The sequence below is a fragment of the Rutidosis leptorrhynchoides genome, chromosome 4, assembly GCF_046630445.1.
Source record: "Rutidosis leptorrhynchoides isolate AG116_Rl617_1_P2 chromosome 4, CSIRO_AGI_Rlap_v1, whole genome shotgun sequence".
NCBI classification, from domain to species: Eukaryota; Viridiplantae; Streptophyta; class Magnoliopsida; order Asterales; family Asteraceae; genus Rutidosis; species Rutidosis leptorrhynchoides.
In genome coordinates, this window is record NC_092336.1 from 606,388,182 (window position 1) to 606,407,117 (window position 18,936).

Sequence of the window (18,936 nt, forward strand, 5' to 3'; positions counted from 1 at the left end):
AAATATTGATATTATTATTAATAGAATAATAAAAATTATTATTTCAAAATAATACAAGTAAAAATTAAACAATAATCTGTAATAAGAAAAAATAATACAAGTACAAGTAAAAATTAAATATACAGTTATTAGAAAATGAGTTACGTGGTTAATCTGTAATAAGAAAAAAAGTTAAACAATAATAAAGTAAAAATTATGTGATTTAATAATAATAATAATAATAATAATAATAATAATAATAATAATAATAATAATAATAATAATAATAATAATAATAATAATGAATAGTTGTTAGATAGTAAAATTTATGTGGTCGATTTATAATGAATGGGAAATTTTATGGTTAAATTATAAAATGTGAAAAGTTTGTGATAATTTTATAAAAGCTATAAAGTTAACTATTATAAAGGGTGTGGTATAAAGTTACGAATTATTATATAACTAGTTAAAGACCCGCGAATTCGCGGGTTTTATTTAAAAAATTATTAATATATAACAATAATCCAAACAACTATTCGCGGCTTGAATATTGTTTATGTAACCCTTATTACCAAGCTATTGGTTCATCAATGTTGGAGGTTTACTGACCCTGGGTAAAACAACCCTGCCACCCACGCATCAAGAATGATATTGTAGAACCCTGGTGTGAGATATTGATCGTTCTTCATACCAAGATAAAGCACCTCAATCACTTCAAATACATTCTGGATTGCTTACATTGTCGAATCATTTAGGATCTCTTCTATTGTTCTTTTTGAACGAAATATGTCGGTGCAGGAACGGTTTCAACGGGGCCCATATGACGCTAAACGGATACCATATGATAGATAAGTGTCAATGCCCCATGTGTTGGCCCAGGATCTTTTTTCAGTTGAGGCAAAAGAACAGTTGATGTATTACACCATTACCTGTCACAGGACATCCCAACAGTTACATCATTACCTATCACTAACATATTACTAATGCCAAAGAAAAATCTATTACACTGGTGCTATGACTTGAGACGACCCGACCCAATCCATAGGGACGAATACAATAACATATGATTACATCGCGAGGTACTTGACCTCTAAATGATACATTTTACAAACATTGCATTCGTTTTAAAAGACAAACGTTCCTTTACAACAAAGGTTAACAGGTATGCATACCATTCATAATATCCAAACTATAAATGACCTAATCCATCATTTACTTAATAATAATCTCTAATGAACTTCAACGACTCGAATGCAACGTCTTTTGAAATATGTCATGAATGACTCCAAGTAATATCCTTAAAATGAGCTAATGCACAGCGGAAGATCCCTTTCAAACCTGAGAATAAACATGCTTTAAAGTGTCAACCAAAAGGTTGGTGAGTTCATCAGTTTATAGTAATCATTTCATTTTCATCATTTTAATAGACCACAAGATTTTCATATTTCCATTTCTCATAAACATACGTCCCATGCATAGAGACAAAATATCATTCATATGGATTGAACACCTGGTAACCGACATTCACAATATACATATAAGAATATCCCCATCATTCCGGGATCCTCCTTCGGATATGATATAAATTTCGAATTACTAAAGCATCCGGTACTTTGGATGGGGCTTGTTGGGCCCGATAGATCTATCTTTAGGATTCGCGTCAATTAGGGTTTCTGTTCCCAAATTCTTAGATTACCAGACTATATAAAAAGGGGCATATTCGATTTCGATAATTCAACCATATAATGTAGTTTCGACTACTTGTATCTATTTCGTAAAATATTTATAAAAGTTGCGCATGTATTCTCAGTCCCAAAAATATATATTGCAAAAGCATTTAAAAAGGGATTAATGAAACTCACGCATATAAATATTGTAAAATAGTTAATAAAGCATTTGCATGTATTCTCAGCCCAAAAACGTAAAGAGTAAAAAGGGCAAATGAAACTCACGCATATAAATATTGTAAAATAGTTAATAAAACATTTGCATGTATTCTCAGCCCAAAAACATAAAGAGTAAAAGGGGTAAATGAAACTCACCATACTGTATTTTGTAGTAAAAATACATATAACATCATTGAACAAGTGTAAGGTTGGCCTTGGATTCACGAACCTAATTTATTTATAAATATTTATGTATTTGTCAATATTTGTCTAATACATTAAGTTAAGTCATAGTGTACCACAATCCTAATGCTCGAGTCTAATACGTCAAAGTCAACAAAAGTCAATTTGACTCAAAAAAGATTTCCAAAGTTTATACATGATTATTATATCGTCGTTTAAATATTTAAAAGATTTGTTAAAGTATATAATATAATTTATTTATTAATAAGTAAAACTTTATTTAAAATATACATTTGTATATCTTAAGTAATAAATTTATAAAGTTTCATTATGATAGGTTTTATTAATGTAATTATATAATTTGTATATTTATTTGATAAAATAACATTGATAATAATAATAAATAAAAGTTGTATTTATTTTGTAATAATAATTATTATTATTCTATTAATCAAGATATCAATATTTTTATTTACAAAAAGAGTTATTATGATAAAAAAAAACAATTCTAATTATGATAACATTAATATTTACAATACTTTTAATATTAACTTTAAAATAATAATTTTATTTAAAATTGATAATAATAATAATGATATTTTATAATAACACAGATTTTTCTATCATAAACGATATTTTTAGTAAAAGCATTAATAATACTTTTAATAATAATAAAATTGATAAAAATACTAAAAATGATAATTTTATCGAAATTATTATCTTACAATATTTTAATTTCATCATGATACTCATACTCATTATTTTCTAATAAATTCGTTTAATAGTTTTTAATCGTCTTTTACATCGTCTTTGTATTAATGATAATAATAGTAATTATAGTAATCAAGTGTTACTAATATTAGGTTTTAACCATAATAATACTAATGATAATATTAATAATAATTATAACGATAGTAATAATAATAGCAATTTTCAATGAGAATAATAATAATATCAATAATGGTAATAATAATAATCATAATAATAATAATTTGATAAAAACTATAACGACGATAATAACGACGATAATAATAATCATTTTTAATAATAACATCAAAAATTCAATTGACTATAGTTTCTAATCCGCTCGTCGAAATCATTCGACATCTAAAGGAAAAGTTCTTAATTTTTCGCTAACTTTCCAACGATATACATATCTTATACCTTAGCTCGTCCCTAGTATAACAATCTTTAAGATTCAACATAACCTAACTAAGGGCAATATCAAAAGTACTAGCATGCATAATCCTAAATACTCGAGCACTAGTCAGGGATACACTATTAATAAATAAAAGTTAAGTTTTGAGTGCTCACGTATCAATATTGAGGTTCAATATTGCAGGAAAGGTACGCAAACGCAACGGAGATGATAAACACTAGATTGACCTCACGAGCATACCCTCGAACATTACCCATCACCTCCATAGCTATAACCCATAATTTCCTTAGCTCTATCCCACTCATAAAACCTGTTTTGAAAACACTTAGACAGCACTCCGTCGTAATATTTTATGTATACTACTAATAATAATAACTCCTAATAATAATATGATTAATAATAATAATAATAATAATAATAATAATAATAATAATAATAATATAAATAATAATAAAACAGATGGAGTACTCGTGTATGTGTGTGTTAGTGTTTGATGAAAAAAAATATATTAGACAACAGATTACGTTGGCTTTATAGCCATTTTCTGATTTTGACTATTCTGGGACTCGTTCTCTGAACACATTATAATCTTCGTAACTCGTGAGGATTAAATAAATCCAGCTGTCCCATTATTTAAGGCTGCCGACAGCCAATTCTCTTCATTACGTATGACATATTGAAGTTTATTTATAATTTATTTAATATATATTATATTTAATCTTTAGGATTAATTAAATATTATATTATATTTACGTTCATGGTAAAAATATAATTTTTATAAAAATGACACGGTCGTGGTCTCGCGACTCATGTACCACTTTCGGTTTTTCGGACGCACTTTCGTACGTTTAGAAAACTAGCCTTTTACGTTACGCGACGTATACCTTTATCAAAAATTTGACTTACTCATCAATAAATTACCTTATAAAAAATGTAACTTATAAAATTGAGCGTTGTGGTCATTTACTTTTATAAATCAGTGACTCGTTGTTTATCAAAATATTTTATTTTAAATTGAACGTTTTGTGACATGTACCTTTATTATTAACTAGACTTAAATTAATTAAAAACTAACCCACTCAAAGTGTAACTTAATCTTTTGAGTGTTTTGGTCATTTCCTTTTATAAATCGACGTCTCGTTATATAACAAAATATATATTTAATCTTATTAGTTTGAATCAAAACGTTTTATGACTAAAATAAAATATATGTACATTTAAAATTTATAAATTTATACATAATACCTATGTTTGAAATATTTATCTAATAATATAATATTTCACTTTTCAAAATTAATTATATTTCAAAGACCAATATATATATAACATTAAAGTCGTGTGAATACTAGATATTGTTATATCACCTAACGCTTATGCTCAAAAACTTAATCTGATATAACTTATTTATGCGCCAACATTTACTTTAATTTCTCAAACACTCTAGTTAATATATCTAATTATAAATCGAATCAATGAACAAGGGTTACTATCTTTTACCTAACTAATATATCTAATATACATAAACACGTTCTATATACGTTGCAAGTTATCAACCAAGTGTTATGAAATTCAATCCTCCACTAACTTTTGTCTAACTCCCAATAAGTGACACTTTGTTCTTACTTGTAAATCACTTTACCATTTATTCCGAATACCGTTAAAAGTAAGGGTTTCCTAATTCAAAGTGGACCTCATAACAGAGACTCATAATCATAGTTCAATGTATCCGATAATTCAATCATTTGATATTATCTTTTAATCTCGTCGATAAACTTACATCGAACAAATACGTTCATGTAAATTATTATCTATTCAATACCTTGATAGCATTTCCAAGTTCATAAAATAGATCTCATAGCTTATGTTCATATCAACTAATCCGTTCAATGTTTTATAATATATATCAATCTAATAAGCACACATGTATATATACATATATATTTATTTACACGTAATTGTTCGTGAATCGCTTGGCATGGTCAAAGGGTATTTAATTAAATGAATACAATTTCAAAACTTTCGAGACTTAATCATTACAGATTTGCTTATCGTGTCGGATATATATAAAGGTTAAAGTTTAAATTTGTTCGGAAATCTCCGGGTCATCACAGTACCTACCCGTTAAAAGAAATTTCGTCCCGAAATTTGATAGAGGTCGTCATAGCTAACAGTAAGAGTGTTTTCATGACGTATATGAACTGATAATTAGGATTTTATCATCATTGATTAATATAGATAAAATGATTTGTTTTGTGAAGAGCACGAATGAAGCTATCACTTAAGAGTGAAAATGAATAAAAGTGAGTTTGACTTAACCGGTGTCGTAGTCAAGATTGATTTCCGGAATTTAAGGAATTTAGAAGAAATCTTCATATTAAGATTTGATTCTTCGGTAATTAAGGAGATTCAGATCTTCTTTAATTAAAAGCGATAATCTGCTTCGATTGCTCTGTCAAAAATTTTTCCTATAAATCCACCCTCTCCATTTCCTTACAACTCACACCTTCTGTTCTTTCTTCCTCAATTCCTACTTTAAAGTATTCGTTAATATGCTCCATCCCATCCTGATCCTTGATATCCTCTTAACTTGCATATCTGTCATTCTTCTTTTTAATCTGCCACCAGAAGAATCTATTTACTTCTACTATACTCTTGGGTTTATAGTGTTTCTAGTTCTCCCATGTCTTTACATTGCTATATGCATCGATATATATGGGTTGTAATTTCCGGGTTGTTGTTAGATTTTACACCTTCCCTTATATGTCGATGTCCCTGCTTCTGTCTTCTATAGTCATCGTCATTTATAGTTAAGGCTCTCTTCGATTTGCTGCGGTCTATACCCCGATTTTCTATTTCGGAGCTTTGTCCTTTCGTTTCTTCTTCTTGCAATTAAATAAATCTTGTAATTGTCCGGAATTCGTATGTATGGATTTCAGAAGGAATATAGTAATTGTTCTAAGAAGGAAAGGATAATGGTAAATCCTGATTTGTTAAATTACCAGAATACCCTGGGAAAGACCGAATCATCAAGAAATATTTTCTTGATATATTTAGAGATTAGATAGAATGTAAGAGTCGTGTAAATGGCACATGATGACGGTATGTTCTGTGAATCATCACATTCCATTAGAAACTCAGCATGAATTACTGTAATATAATGACGTTGATCAAGTGTCATTATATTATACTAACCCATGTATCAGTTCCCAACACTACTTCAAAACATTCATATTTGAATTTTTTTTTTTTTCAGAATTTAGAAACTAACACAGTTTCTTTTATGTTGCAGATATTACGGAGAGATAAATGATCTCAGATAAGGATAGTGGTGAAGATATCTCCAGAAATATGGAGAATATGTATAATGGGAGATACGAAGATATCCTATAATATCTAAGGTAAGATGATGATGAAGAATATCTGTCTGTGAAGGTTTAGAATAAGGGGTAACGTGTTTGCTAACGTTTTCAGCAGACACTGAATCATTTGAATCCTTTGAAGGCAGATTTAGTCCCTGTGATTTGTCCACGGCTTCCTTCATACTTTGCTCAATCCGTTTTCCAGTTCCAAATCTTCTCTTTTTCTGAGCTTTACCAACTTACTATCTTTTATCATCAAACTTTTGACTGTTTAAGTCATCTACCATATTTATGTTTCCTCTGCATTTAATGCTATAATATCTGAATCACTGATTTTCAATCCGAGGTGGGTTCAGAAGAATCGTGTTTTAGATGATTAAACGCTGGTGGTAATATGGTGGAATATGAAAGGTTCCTTAGTAACACTGATGAATGGGCAACGTATTTATCGGGGTTATAATAAGACTGGTCCGACTGAAAAGTCGAAGTTGACTTGCTGGAGCTGTGACAAAATTGGCTACTTTGAAAAGGAATCGTAAGGTTGTTTTTGCTAATAAATGATAAAGAATTCGACGCGGGTATGTGTTAAATTACGACTTTGGTTTCGAGAGCTTTTCAGGTACAAGACTTTAGGTAATGTGTGGTTGGATTATCATCTCAATTGTTCATTGTTTGAAGTGTCTTCCGGAATTTCGAAGAGTTTTAGATGCAAATTGTCATAGTCACTATCCAAATGATGAAATCTTCCTGAATCTCGAATGATTTATATTCCTCTGAGTGTTACGAATAAAAGTGATGTTCTGTCACAGTTTTGAAGTCAAAGTATAGCTTTGAAAAATGTAAAGATCTAAGAGTGATGATTTTGGTTGTATCTCGAGTTGAATTCTGAAATTCTCAAAATCAGAATATGTAATTAGATTCGAATGAGTGTGGTTGTTTTGATTTCTTATAGAAGAATGTATATTGGTTTAGTTAATGATTATTGAATCAGAATTGAAGACTGTAACATATTAATTGTGATTTTATATATCTCTCGGGTATTACCTACCCGTTAAAAAAAATTTCACAAATAATATTTTGAACAAGAATTCTCATTACAATCTTTATGAAAATATATGTGGGTATATTTTCTTCAGATGTAGTACAGATTCAATGAGTTAATATCATACTAAGCTCATTTGATTTTCGGATTGAATTAGAAATGAATTTTCTCTATAACATTAGAGATTACATAATCTTTGCGGAGTATTTCACTAATGTAATCAATGCTTCAATATTTATATGTATTTCCTTAGTGAATCATGCTGATGCTCATAGAACTCTTGCTAACTTCGCAAGATACGAATATTGTTTTCTCGTAAATTTCGGGTATATCGAAGATGAAAGTGTATAATCAAACATGTTATTGAATGATACACTTGATTTATTATGAAATAAAATTCATTGAGTTGAAGCAGAGATTGTAGTTAACAATGATTAAATTGTTAACGAAGAATGTACATCATAGCAAATTAATAATATGAATTAACCAGATAGTTAAGTTCCATACATAATAGCTTAGTACAGAAAGATTTATTATGGTTAAAATATATATATATATATATATATATATATATATATATATATATATATATCTGATACCACATGAGACGACCCGACCCAATCCATAGGGACGAATACAATAACATATGATTACATCGCGAGGTACTTGACCTCTAAATGATACATTTTACAAACATTGCATTCGTTTTAAAAGACAAACTTTCCTTTACAACAAAGGTTAACAGGTATGCATACCATTCATAATATCCAAACTATAAATGACCTAATCCGTCATTTACTTAATAATAATCTCTAATGAACTTCAACGACTCGAATGCAACGTCTTTTGAAATATGTCATGAATGACTCCAAGTAATATCCTTAAAATGAGCTAATGCACAGCGGAAGATCCCTTTCAAACCTGAGAATAAACATGCTTTAAAGTGTCAACCAAAAGGTTGGTGAGTTCATCAGTTTATAGTAATCATTTCATTTTCATCATTTTAATAGACCACAAGATTTTCATATTTCCATTTCTCATAAACATACGTCCCATGCATAGAGACAAAATATCATTCATATGGATTGAACACCTGGTAACCGACATTCACAATATACATATAAGAATATCCCCATCATTCCGGGATCCTCCTTCGGACATGATATAAATTTCGAATTACTAAAGCATCCGGTACTTTGGATGGGGCTTGTTGGGCCCGATAGATCTATCTTTAGGATTCGCGTCAATTGGGGTTTCTGTTCCCAAATTCTTAGATTACCAGACTATATAAAAAGGGGCATATTCGATTTCGATAATTCAACCATATAATGTAGTTTCGATTACTTGTATCTATTTCGTAAAACATTTATAAAAGTTGCGCATGTATTCTCAGTCCCAAAAATATATATTGCAAAAGCATTTAAAAAGGGATTAATGAAACTCACGCATATAAATATTGTAAAATAGTTAATAAAGCATTTGCATGTATTCTCAGCCCAAAAACATAAAGAGTAAAAAGGGCAAATGAAACTCACGCATATAAATATTGTAAAACAGTTAATAAAACATTTGCATGTATTCTCAGCCCAAAAACATAAAGAGTAAAAGGGGTAAATGAAACTCACCATACTGTATTTTGTAGTAAAAATACATATAACATCATTGAACAAGTGTAAGGTTGGCCTTGGATTCACGAACCTAATTTATTTATAAATATTTATGTATTTGTCAATATTTGTCTAATACATTAAGTTAAGTCATAGTGTACCACAATCCTAATGCTCGAGTCTAATATGTCAAAGTCAACAAAAGTCAATTTGACTCAAAAAAGATTTCCAAAGTTTATACATGATTATTATATCGTCGTTTAAATATTTAAAAGATTTATTAAAGTATATAATATAATTTATTTATTAATAAGTAAAACTTTATTTAAAATATACATTTGTATATCTTAAGTAATAAATTTATAAAGTTTCATTATGATAGGTTTTATTAATGTAATTATATAATTTGTATATTTATTTGATAAAATAACATTGATAATAATAATAAATAAAAGTTGTATTTATTTTGTAATAATAATTATTATTATTCTATTAATCAAGATATCAATATTTTTATTTACAAAAAGAGTTATTATGATAAAAAAAACAATTCTAATTATGATAACATTAATATTTACAATACTTTTAATATTAACTTTAAAATAATAATTTTATTTAAAATTGATAATAATAATAATGATATTTTATAATAACACAGATTTTTCTATCATAAACGATATTTTTAGTAAAAGCATTAATAATACTTTTAATAATAATAAAATTGATAAAAATACTAAAAATGATAATTTTATCGAAATTATTATCTTACAATATTTTAATTTCATCATGATACTCATACTCATTATTTTCTAATAAATTCGTTTAATAGTTTTTAATCGTCTTTTACATCGTCTTTGTATTAATGATAATAATAGTAATTATAGTAATCAAGTGTTACTAATATTAGGTTTTAACCATAATAATACTAATGATAATATTAATAATAATTATAACGATAGTAATAATAATAGCAATTTTCAATGAGAATAATAATAATATCAATAATGGTAATAATAATAATCATAATAATAATAATTTGATAAAAACTATAACGACGATAATAACGACGATAATAATAATCATTTTTAATAATAACATCAAAAATTCAATTGACTATAGTTTCTAATCCGCTCGTCGAAATCATTCGACATCTAAAGGAAAAGTTCTTAATTTTTCGCTAACTTTTCAACGATATACATATCTTATACCTTAGCTCGTCCCTAGTATAACAATCTTTAAGATTCAACATAACCTAACTAAGGGCAATATCAAAAGTACTAGCATGCATAATCCTAAATACTCGAGCACTAGTCAGGGATACACTATTAATAAATAAAAGTTAAGTTTTGAGTGCTCACGTATCAATATTGAGGTTCAATATTGCAGGAAAGGTACGCAAACGCAACGGAGATGATAAACACTAGATTGACCTCACGAGCATACCCTCGAACATTACCCATCACCTCCATAGCTATAACCCATAATTTCCTTAGCTCTATCCCACTCATAAAACCTGTTTTGAAAACACTTAGACAGCACTCCGTCGTAATATTTTATGTATACTACTAATAATAATAACTCCTAATAATAATATGATTAATAATAATAATAATAATAATAATAATAATAATAATAATAATAATAATAATAATAATAATAATAATAATAATAATAATAATATAAATAATAATAAAACAGATGGAGTACTCGTGTATGTGTGTGTTAGTGTTTGATGAAAAAAAATATATTAGACAACAGATTACGTTGGCTTTATAGCCATTTTCTGATTTTGACTATTCTGCGACTCGTTCTCTGAACACATTATAATCTTCGTAACTCGCGAGGATTAAATAAATCCAGCTGTCCCATTATTTAAGGCTGCCGACAGCCAATTCTCTTCATTACGTATGACATATTGAAGTTTATTTATAATTTATTTAATATATATTATATTTAATCTTTAGGATTAATTAAATATTATATTATATTTACGTTCATGGTAAAAATATAATTTTTACAAAAATGACACGGTCGTGGTCTCGCGACTCATGTACCACTTTCGGTTTTTCGGACGCACTTTCGTACGTTTAGAAAACTAGCCTTTTACGTTACGCGACGTATACCTTTATCAAAAATTTGACTTACTCATCAATAAATTACCTTATAAAAAATGTAACTTATAAAATTGAGCGTTGTGGTCATTTACTTTTATAAATCAGTGACTCGTTGTTTATCAAAATATTTTATTTTAAATTGAACGTTTTGTGACATGTACCTTTATTATTAACTAGACTTAAATTAATTAAAAACTAACCCACTCAAAGTGTAACTTAATCTTTTGAGTGTTTTGGTCATTTCCTTTTATAAATCGACGTCTCGTTATATAACAAAATATATATTTAATCTTATTAGTTTGAATCAAAACGTTTTATGACTAAAATAAAATATATGTACATTTAAAATTTATAAATTTATACATAATACCTATGTTTGAAATATTTATCTAATAATATAATATTTCACTTTTCAAAATTAATTATATTTCAAAGACCAATATATATATAACATTAAAGTCGTGTGAATACTAGATATTGTTATATCACCTAACGCTTATGCTCAAAAACTTAATCTGATATAACTTATTTATGCGCCAACATTTACTTTAATTTCTCAAACACTCTAGTTAATATATCTAATTATAAATCGAATCAATGAACAAGGGTTACTATCTTTTACCTAACTAATATATCTAATATACATAAACACGTTCTATATACGTTGCAAGTTATCAACCAAGTGTTATGAAATTCAATCCTCCACTAACTTTTGTCTAACTCCCAATAAGTGACACTTTGTTCTTACTTGTAAATCACTTTACCATTTATTCCGAATACCGTTAAAAGTAAGGGTTTCCTAATTCAAAGTGGACCTCATAACAGAGACTCATAATCATAGTTCAATGTATCCGATAATTCAATCATTTGATATTATCTTTTAATCTCGTCGATAAACTTACATCGAACAAATACGTTCATGTAAATTATTATCGATTCAATACCTTGATAGCATTTCCAAGTTCATAAAATAGATCTCATAGCTTATGTTCATATCAACTAATCCGTTCAGTGTTTTATAATATATATCAATCTAATAAGCACACATGTATATATACATATATATTTATTTACACGTAATTGTTCGTGAATCGCTTGGCATGGTCAAAGGGTATTTAATTAAATGAATATAATTTCAAAACTTTCGAGACTTAATCATTACAGATTTGCTTATCGTGTCGGATATATATAAAGGTTAAAGTTTAAATTTGTTCGAAAATCTCCGGGTCATCACATGACTAACACTATAATACTTGAAACTATTAATCATAGCTTCCACATGTTACAAAATAAAACACCTACTTCACCATTTTTGAATAGAGTGTGATCATCTTATGCATAATCAATATCAAAGTAACAATAATCCCAAGGGGTGGCCTAGTCGAGTTGTCGATATGATAGATATTATATCATTTTTTATAAAACTCAACTGTTTAAAAACCAAGGTTGTAAAAGTCGCGAGTCGGGGACGCATCGGTCGAGACCTAAAAAGGACGCGTCGGCCGAGTCGGGGGACGCGTCGGGGACGCATCGGTCGTTGACCAACGTTGACTTTATTAATAATTTCTTAAATATATATTTATATATATGTGAAATAGTTGAGTATGTACCATAAATTTCTTAAATAAGAACTTGAATTTAAAAACAATCAAACTTCAAACTTAATTAATGTTACCGAGTACATAATCAGTAAGGACACAGAGAAAAGAGCGGCCCAAAATATGAAAAAACCCTAATTTTAAAATATATCAGATCTTGACGAAAATTTGACTGACTTAGACCGTTTTTACCGTCTTTGACAGACTTTGACCAAACTTTTAGCTCTGACCGTTTTTTGAGTCGTTTTCAGAAAAAACGGGACGGAGAACCCAAAAAAACGACGCATCGGCCGACGCGTCGGTCAAGTCGGACGACTTTTACAACACTGTTAAAAACTATCCAACCCATTAGTAATTATTAATACTACCATTAATGATATTGAACTGATGATGATGATGATGATGATGATGATGATGATGATGATGATGATGATGATGATGAATAGTTTGAAAATAAGTACCGCGGACAGTCGTCAGTCCAAGATACCTTCCTGGAGTAGGTGTACGACCTCCGCGTCTCCTGACCTCCTGTTTCACAAGAAAAATAAAAACTATAGATAAACAAATATCCATTACAAATAAACACCAAATTTAAAACTCCTTATACCGAAATCATCTCTCATTTTTCAACATATATTACCAAAAATAGATTTCAACCACCAAAACCCTTTAGTATCCATTGGCACATCTTCAACTTCCGTCGGTGGATTTGTATGTGCAGTCTTCTTCAGTTTGATGATTGTCATACCCTTCTTCCTTAGCCTTCTCAACCAACTTATTATAAATCTCATCATCAAGCTCATTCTCATTCTTCCTGCTCAAAATCTACACACACACACAAAAAAAAAAAAAAAAAAAAAAAAAAAAAAAAAACCCAAAATTCAGCTATATATTATGAAAATATAATTATAACACAAAAAATATAAAGCATACCCATAAATAGCTTCTGGAAGGCTGACCAATGAGTGCATACTGATAATGACCATCTAGATACAAAACCCAGTAATCACCATGATCAGGAATGATTAGCAAAAAAGGTGGCACGTGAAATTTAACCTTCAATTTAGCTTCATCACATTTAGGATCAGCTTTATAATGAGTCCCTTCAATGTAACCTCTCTTACCATCACTCCAAGTTTCATTCAAATCATTAACAGTTCCATCTTCTTTCAAAGTTTTTGTAGCCCTTATGTTCATACCATTTTTGAGTTCAAATCTTGATGGGAATGATGCAATTCTTACCATGTTATTGAGATAAAAACGACTTATTTTTTGGTGGTATACCTATGGTGCATTGACAAAAGGAATCATTAAACAACAAATTAGTACCTGCTATCTTTCCTCATCTTCTGTTCTGTCGTATCAAAGTCATTATATCATGAGGAATCTTTAGCAACTATCTTTAATAATCCAAGTAGACTGTAGACGTGTATCAACTCGCTGCAAATAAATTCAGAGAGATCGAAAATAAACTAAAAAGTCAATAATCACAGTTGTTTCTTGTTTACAGAATGTTTACCAACTATTGCTCCCAAATACAGTTAGAGAATAATTCTTTTGATTGAAAGAAACTACATATATACGAAATATCATATGTGAAGAATGACATATATAATATTGTGCATCACCTTGACAACCATCATAATCATGATCAGATGTATGAATATGAAAAAATTATATGCCCCAAAAAAGCACTATAAGTTCAACACAACCCCTTCTAATGCAAACTGAATTTGTTTTGTTTTAAGACGTTCCTAAAATGACAAGTCCACCCCATATTGTCACGTGTTAGATTATGGCATCACCCTTATAACCAACCAGCCTATCATTTCATCCCCTAATATAAATGAAGAAAAAATATGAATACCTGCTCTAATAAGAAAATTGTCACATCTAGATGGGCAGACGTTGTCGCACGAGCAGAATCAGTCAAATCATCAATACGGATGTAATCGGTCCTTTCTTGGTGGTTGTGATACGCTGATATGTAGCCACTGTTGGCTGGAAAAAACCGGATCACATCTTGCCCTTCAGCATCCCTGAAGTGCTAAACCAAAGTCAAACCAGTGAGTCCAAGATGAGCATGAGCACCATGGGGTTCAATCAACAACAAATACAGAAAAAGCATCTAGGAGAAAAAACAAATAACAATTATGTACCCGTATCTGAGTAACAAAGGTTTTGAAAAGTATGCCATCTATTAACCATTAGCTTTGGTTAATCTGTAATAAGAAAAAAAGTTAAACAATAATAAAGTAAAAATTATGTAATTTAATAATAATAATAATAATAATAATAATAATAATAATAATAATAATAATAATAATAATAATAATAATAATGAATAGTTGTTAGATAGTAAAATTTATGTGGTCAATTTATAATGAATGAGAAGTTTTATGGTTAAATTATAAAATGTGAAAAATTTGTGATAATTTTATAAAAGCTATAAAGTTAATTATTATAAAGGGTGTGGTATAAAGTTACGAATTATTATATAATAGGTAGGCTTCTAATCTTTTATGTCTGCTATAACTCATACTTTTATGTTTTGAAAATTATATGTATTTTTTAGTTTATTACTCTCAGTTCCATATAGATTGTTCACCATTCATATTTTGAGCTATCCGAGTAGTAATTAATAGATATAAATATTAAGATAAAGTTCTTTCACACCTTTAATTTTTGTATATATAAGACAAAAAGTATAAGTAAAAATATAAACGGTAAAACTGTAAATTAAAGAAAAAGTATAATGTATTAATGAGATTCATGAATTAAAACACTACAAGAAAAATGGTCATTTGTGACGACTTATTATTTGGTTACTAATAATGTTATTCAAAATTACCATTAAAAAAGTTGTCATTAATCAAAATGGTCACTATAGTGACCAACTTTAGTATTTTGGTCTCTAATATTTTTTGTGACGGATCTATAGTAACGAGATCAACCTATCTTGGTCACTAACTTGATTTAGTGACCAATTTAGTGTTAAAACTCATTTTTCTCGTGAAGTGTCTGTATATTTTTTATGTAGAATATTAATTGGGAGGAATAAGTCATATTTGTATTTAGTGTGCATATAAAAAAAAGAAAGAAATTTCAGATCTATTGTTGACTTTTATGTTAAAAGGAGCATTATATGACAAAATATGGGACAAGAACATGAAACATCAAAATAAAGCGTAACAGTTACTTGACAGATCTCTTTTGTAAAGGTGTAGTTGATATTGTTACATATTTAAAATTTACATATACTTATATACTCATGCTTTGGTTCTAAAATTTTGTAGACCCAATACATTTTATTAATACGGAGTATATATCTTGTAATGATATTTCTAATAGATAACATGTATGTCATTTTCAGAATCATAAGAATCAGAATAGTGATTGGAGCCCTGAGTTCCTTGTAAGAAGTCTCAAGTTCGAATCTTGTCTATAATGAATATTTATTGGTAGTCAGGAATGAGTTGGAAACAGTCAAGAAGTAATTCTGCTGGACTGCGTATATCAGAATATGGGGTCAGATTAATCACTAGATAACCCGAACAGGGAAAACCTTCTGATTTTTTTTAAGGCAAAACATTAATATTTCAAATAGGACACCAATAGAACTTACAATATGATCTCATATATTTGTAGAATTTATGATTTTTTTTTTTTTTTGGAGGTAAACAGTTAAATATGAAGTTAAATATGAAGGGTATTGTCCGAATAAATTTGGGACCCTTTTGACTTTGTTTATGAATTTGCCTCTAATTTATCAAGATTGGTGTCCGAAAATATTAAATACTGAGTACCTATTTGAAATAGATTAGACCACATATATTGGTGATTGTGACGTGGAGTGGTTGAGATGCACTTTTTGAGGAAAAACTGTGACTGGGCCATGACATTTTGGGGGGAGTTGTAATGGGGGCTTTTGTCATGGTAAGACCGTGACGTGACATTTTCTTTTTCTTATTTTTTTAATTATTTTTAAATTATTTTTTTAATTTGTTTAATACAAAATATAAAATAAATTAGACAAAAGTACATTAATTATTTTTAAAAAAAAACAATACAATTAAAAAAAAAAATACACGCAAAAAAAAAAACATTACAATACATTATTAAAAAAAAAACACTAGTTATGCATCGAGCGAAAGTTTGGCGGGAGGTTCCAAATATGAGCCGTTAAATCTTCACGAAGTTGATCGTGCACGTCTCGATCGCGAATCTCTTTCTCTCGGGATCGACGATCTTTGACCCTTCTCCGAATATTGCGACGAGGCCGGTTTTCGGGTTTATCTAACCATTCTTGTTCCCAAGTACTTAACGCAAACCCGTTATCTTCTTGTATCATGTTGTGGATAACAATACAACTATACATTATCCTTCTCATCTTATTAACACTCATAACTCGTGCCGGTGTTTTTAAAATCGTAAACCGACCTTGTAAAACACCAAATGTACGCTCAACATCCTTTCTAGCACTCGCTTGAAATTTAGTAAATTTTTTTCTAGGCTCTTCAATAGGAGTCGTATACCCCTTTATTAGTGTTGTCCAATCGGGATATATCCCGTCCGCCAAGTAGTAACCAAAGGGATACTGGTTTCCGTTTACTTCAAACGGTGAAGGTGCGGCTCTATCCGTACGAAGGGAATCAAACAACGGAGAATGATTTAACACATTAATGTCATTGTTTGAACCCGACATCCCAAAAAACGCATGCCATATCCACATATCGTATGAAGCAACCGCTTCAAGCATTATCGTCGGGTGACCGTGATCACCTCTGGTATATTGACCTTTCCATGCAACGGGACAATTTTTCCATGCCCAATGCATACAGTCAATACTACCCAACATTTCCTTGAAACCATGTTTCTCCTCGTGCACCGAATACAACCGAGCAATGTCAGTTGCATTAGGCTTCCTCAAATATTCTCGCCCATATAAGTCAATTATACACTTGCAAAAATTATTTAAAGTAACATAACCCGTTTTTTCCGCCATTTTAATATATTCATCAAATATATCCGCGGTAATCCCATACGACAATTGCCGTAACGCGCAAGTTATTTTTTGAATAGTTGAGAAACCAAGACGTCCAAGTGCATCCGGACGTTGTTGGAAAAAAGTAAAATGATCTGGGACATTAGGAGTATAAGAGTGTTGAAGAATACCGTCTTTGATACGGAGAAATAAAACTTTGCGCATCCGAAATCGTCTCTTGAAAATGTCGTCCGAAAACGTCGGATTTTCACAAAAGTAATCGTTCCACAATAATTGACCCGCTACTTCACGATCTCTATTTAAAAAACGTCGTAGTTGTCTTTGAAAACGAGTTCTTGGTTGGATTTCTTCCTCTTCTTCGGACGACGTTGAATCGAATAACAAATCAATACTTAAGGCTAAAAAATCCATATTTGTTAGTTACTAAAACAAAACGAAGATATAAACTTTTATATATATGCGAGTGTGTATATATGTGAGTGTGTAGTGAATAAAAGTGTGTGAAAAATGAAAATAAAGAGTGTGTATTTATAGAAAAAAAAAAAAAACCAACGGCTAGCTCCCAACGGCTATGAAATTTTGACCAAACAAAACGTGCCACGTCCCCTAATCTTGCGTTTGTACCAGCGTTTTTTCGCCACAAACGCCCCGCCACTAACGCCCATTCCGGGCGTTTGTGGGGCGTTTGTGGTCGGAAAACGGCGACAAACGCCTGCGTTATCTGTGGTCTTATGTACGCTTAAAATAAACAGAGACAACTCTAACACAAAATCATAAACGTTTTTAACGAGATGAATCATGAATGTAATTGGTTGGTAAAAATTAGTAGCAGAGGGCATCCTATTTTTAGTTTTATACATTCTTTATTCTTTACTCTAGTAAGGTTTTTTTTTTTTTAATAGAATTACAAAAAGTCGCACAGTACGTATTTGGAGTCCAACATATCTCGTTGACCCACCTCACTATCCCCTGTTTCATGCACTACGATTCCTGCTGTCGCCTTC

General features: G+C 29.6%; 1 protein-coding gene and 1 pseudogene across 1 annotated transcript; both read right to left on the reverse strand.

The window, feature by feature from the left end:
- LOC139842989 (temperature-induced lipocalin-1-like) overlaps window positions 1–14,172 on the reverse strand; it is a 74,895-nt pseudogene extending 60,723 nt beyond the window's left edge.
- A 2,887-nt stretch (window positions 14,173–17,059) lies between these two features.
- LOC139842990 (protein ALP1-like) lies at window positions 17,060–18,343 on the reverse strand. The gene has a single exon (XM_071833083.1). It carries the CDS (start codon window positions 18,341–18,343, stop codon window positions 17,060–17,062), a length of 1,284 nt encoding a protein of 427 aa, XP_071689184.1.
- Window positions 18,344–18,936: the final 593 nt, after the last annotated feature.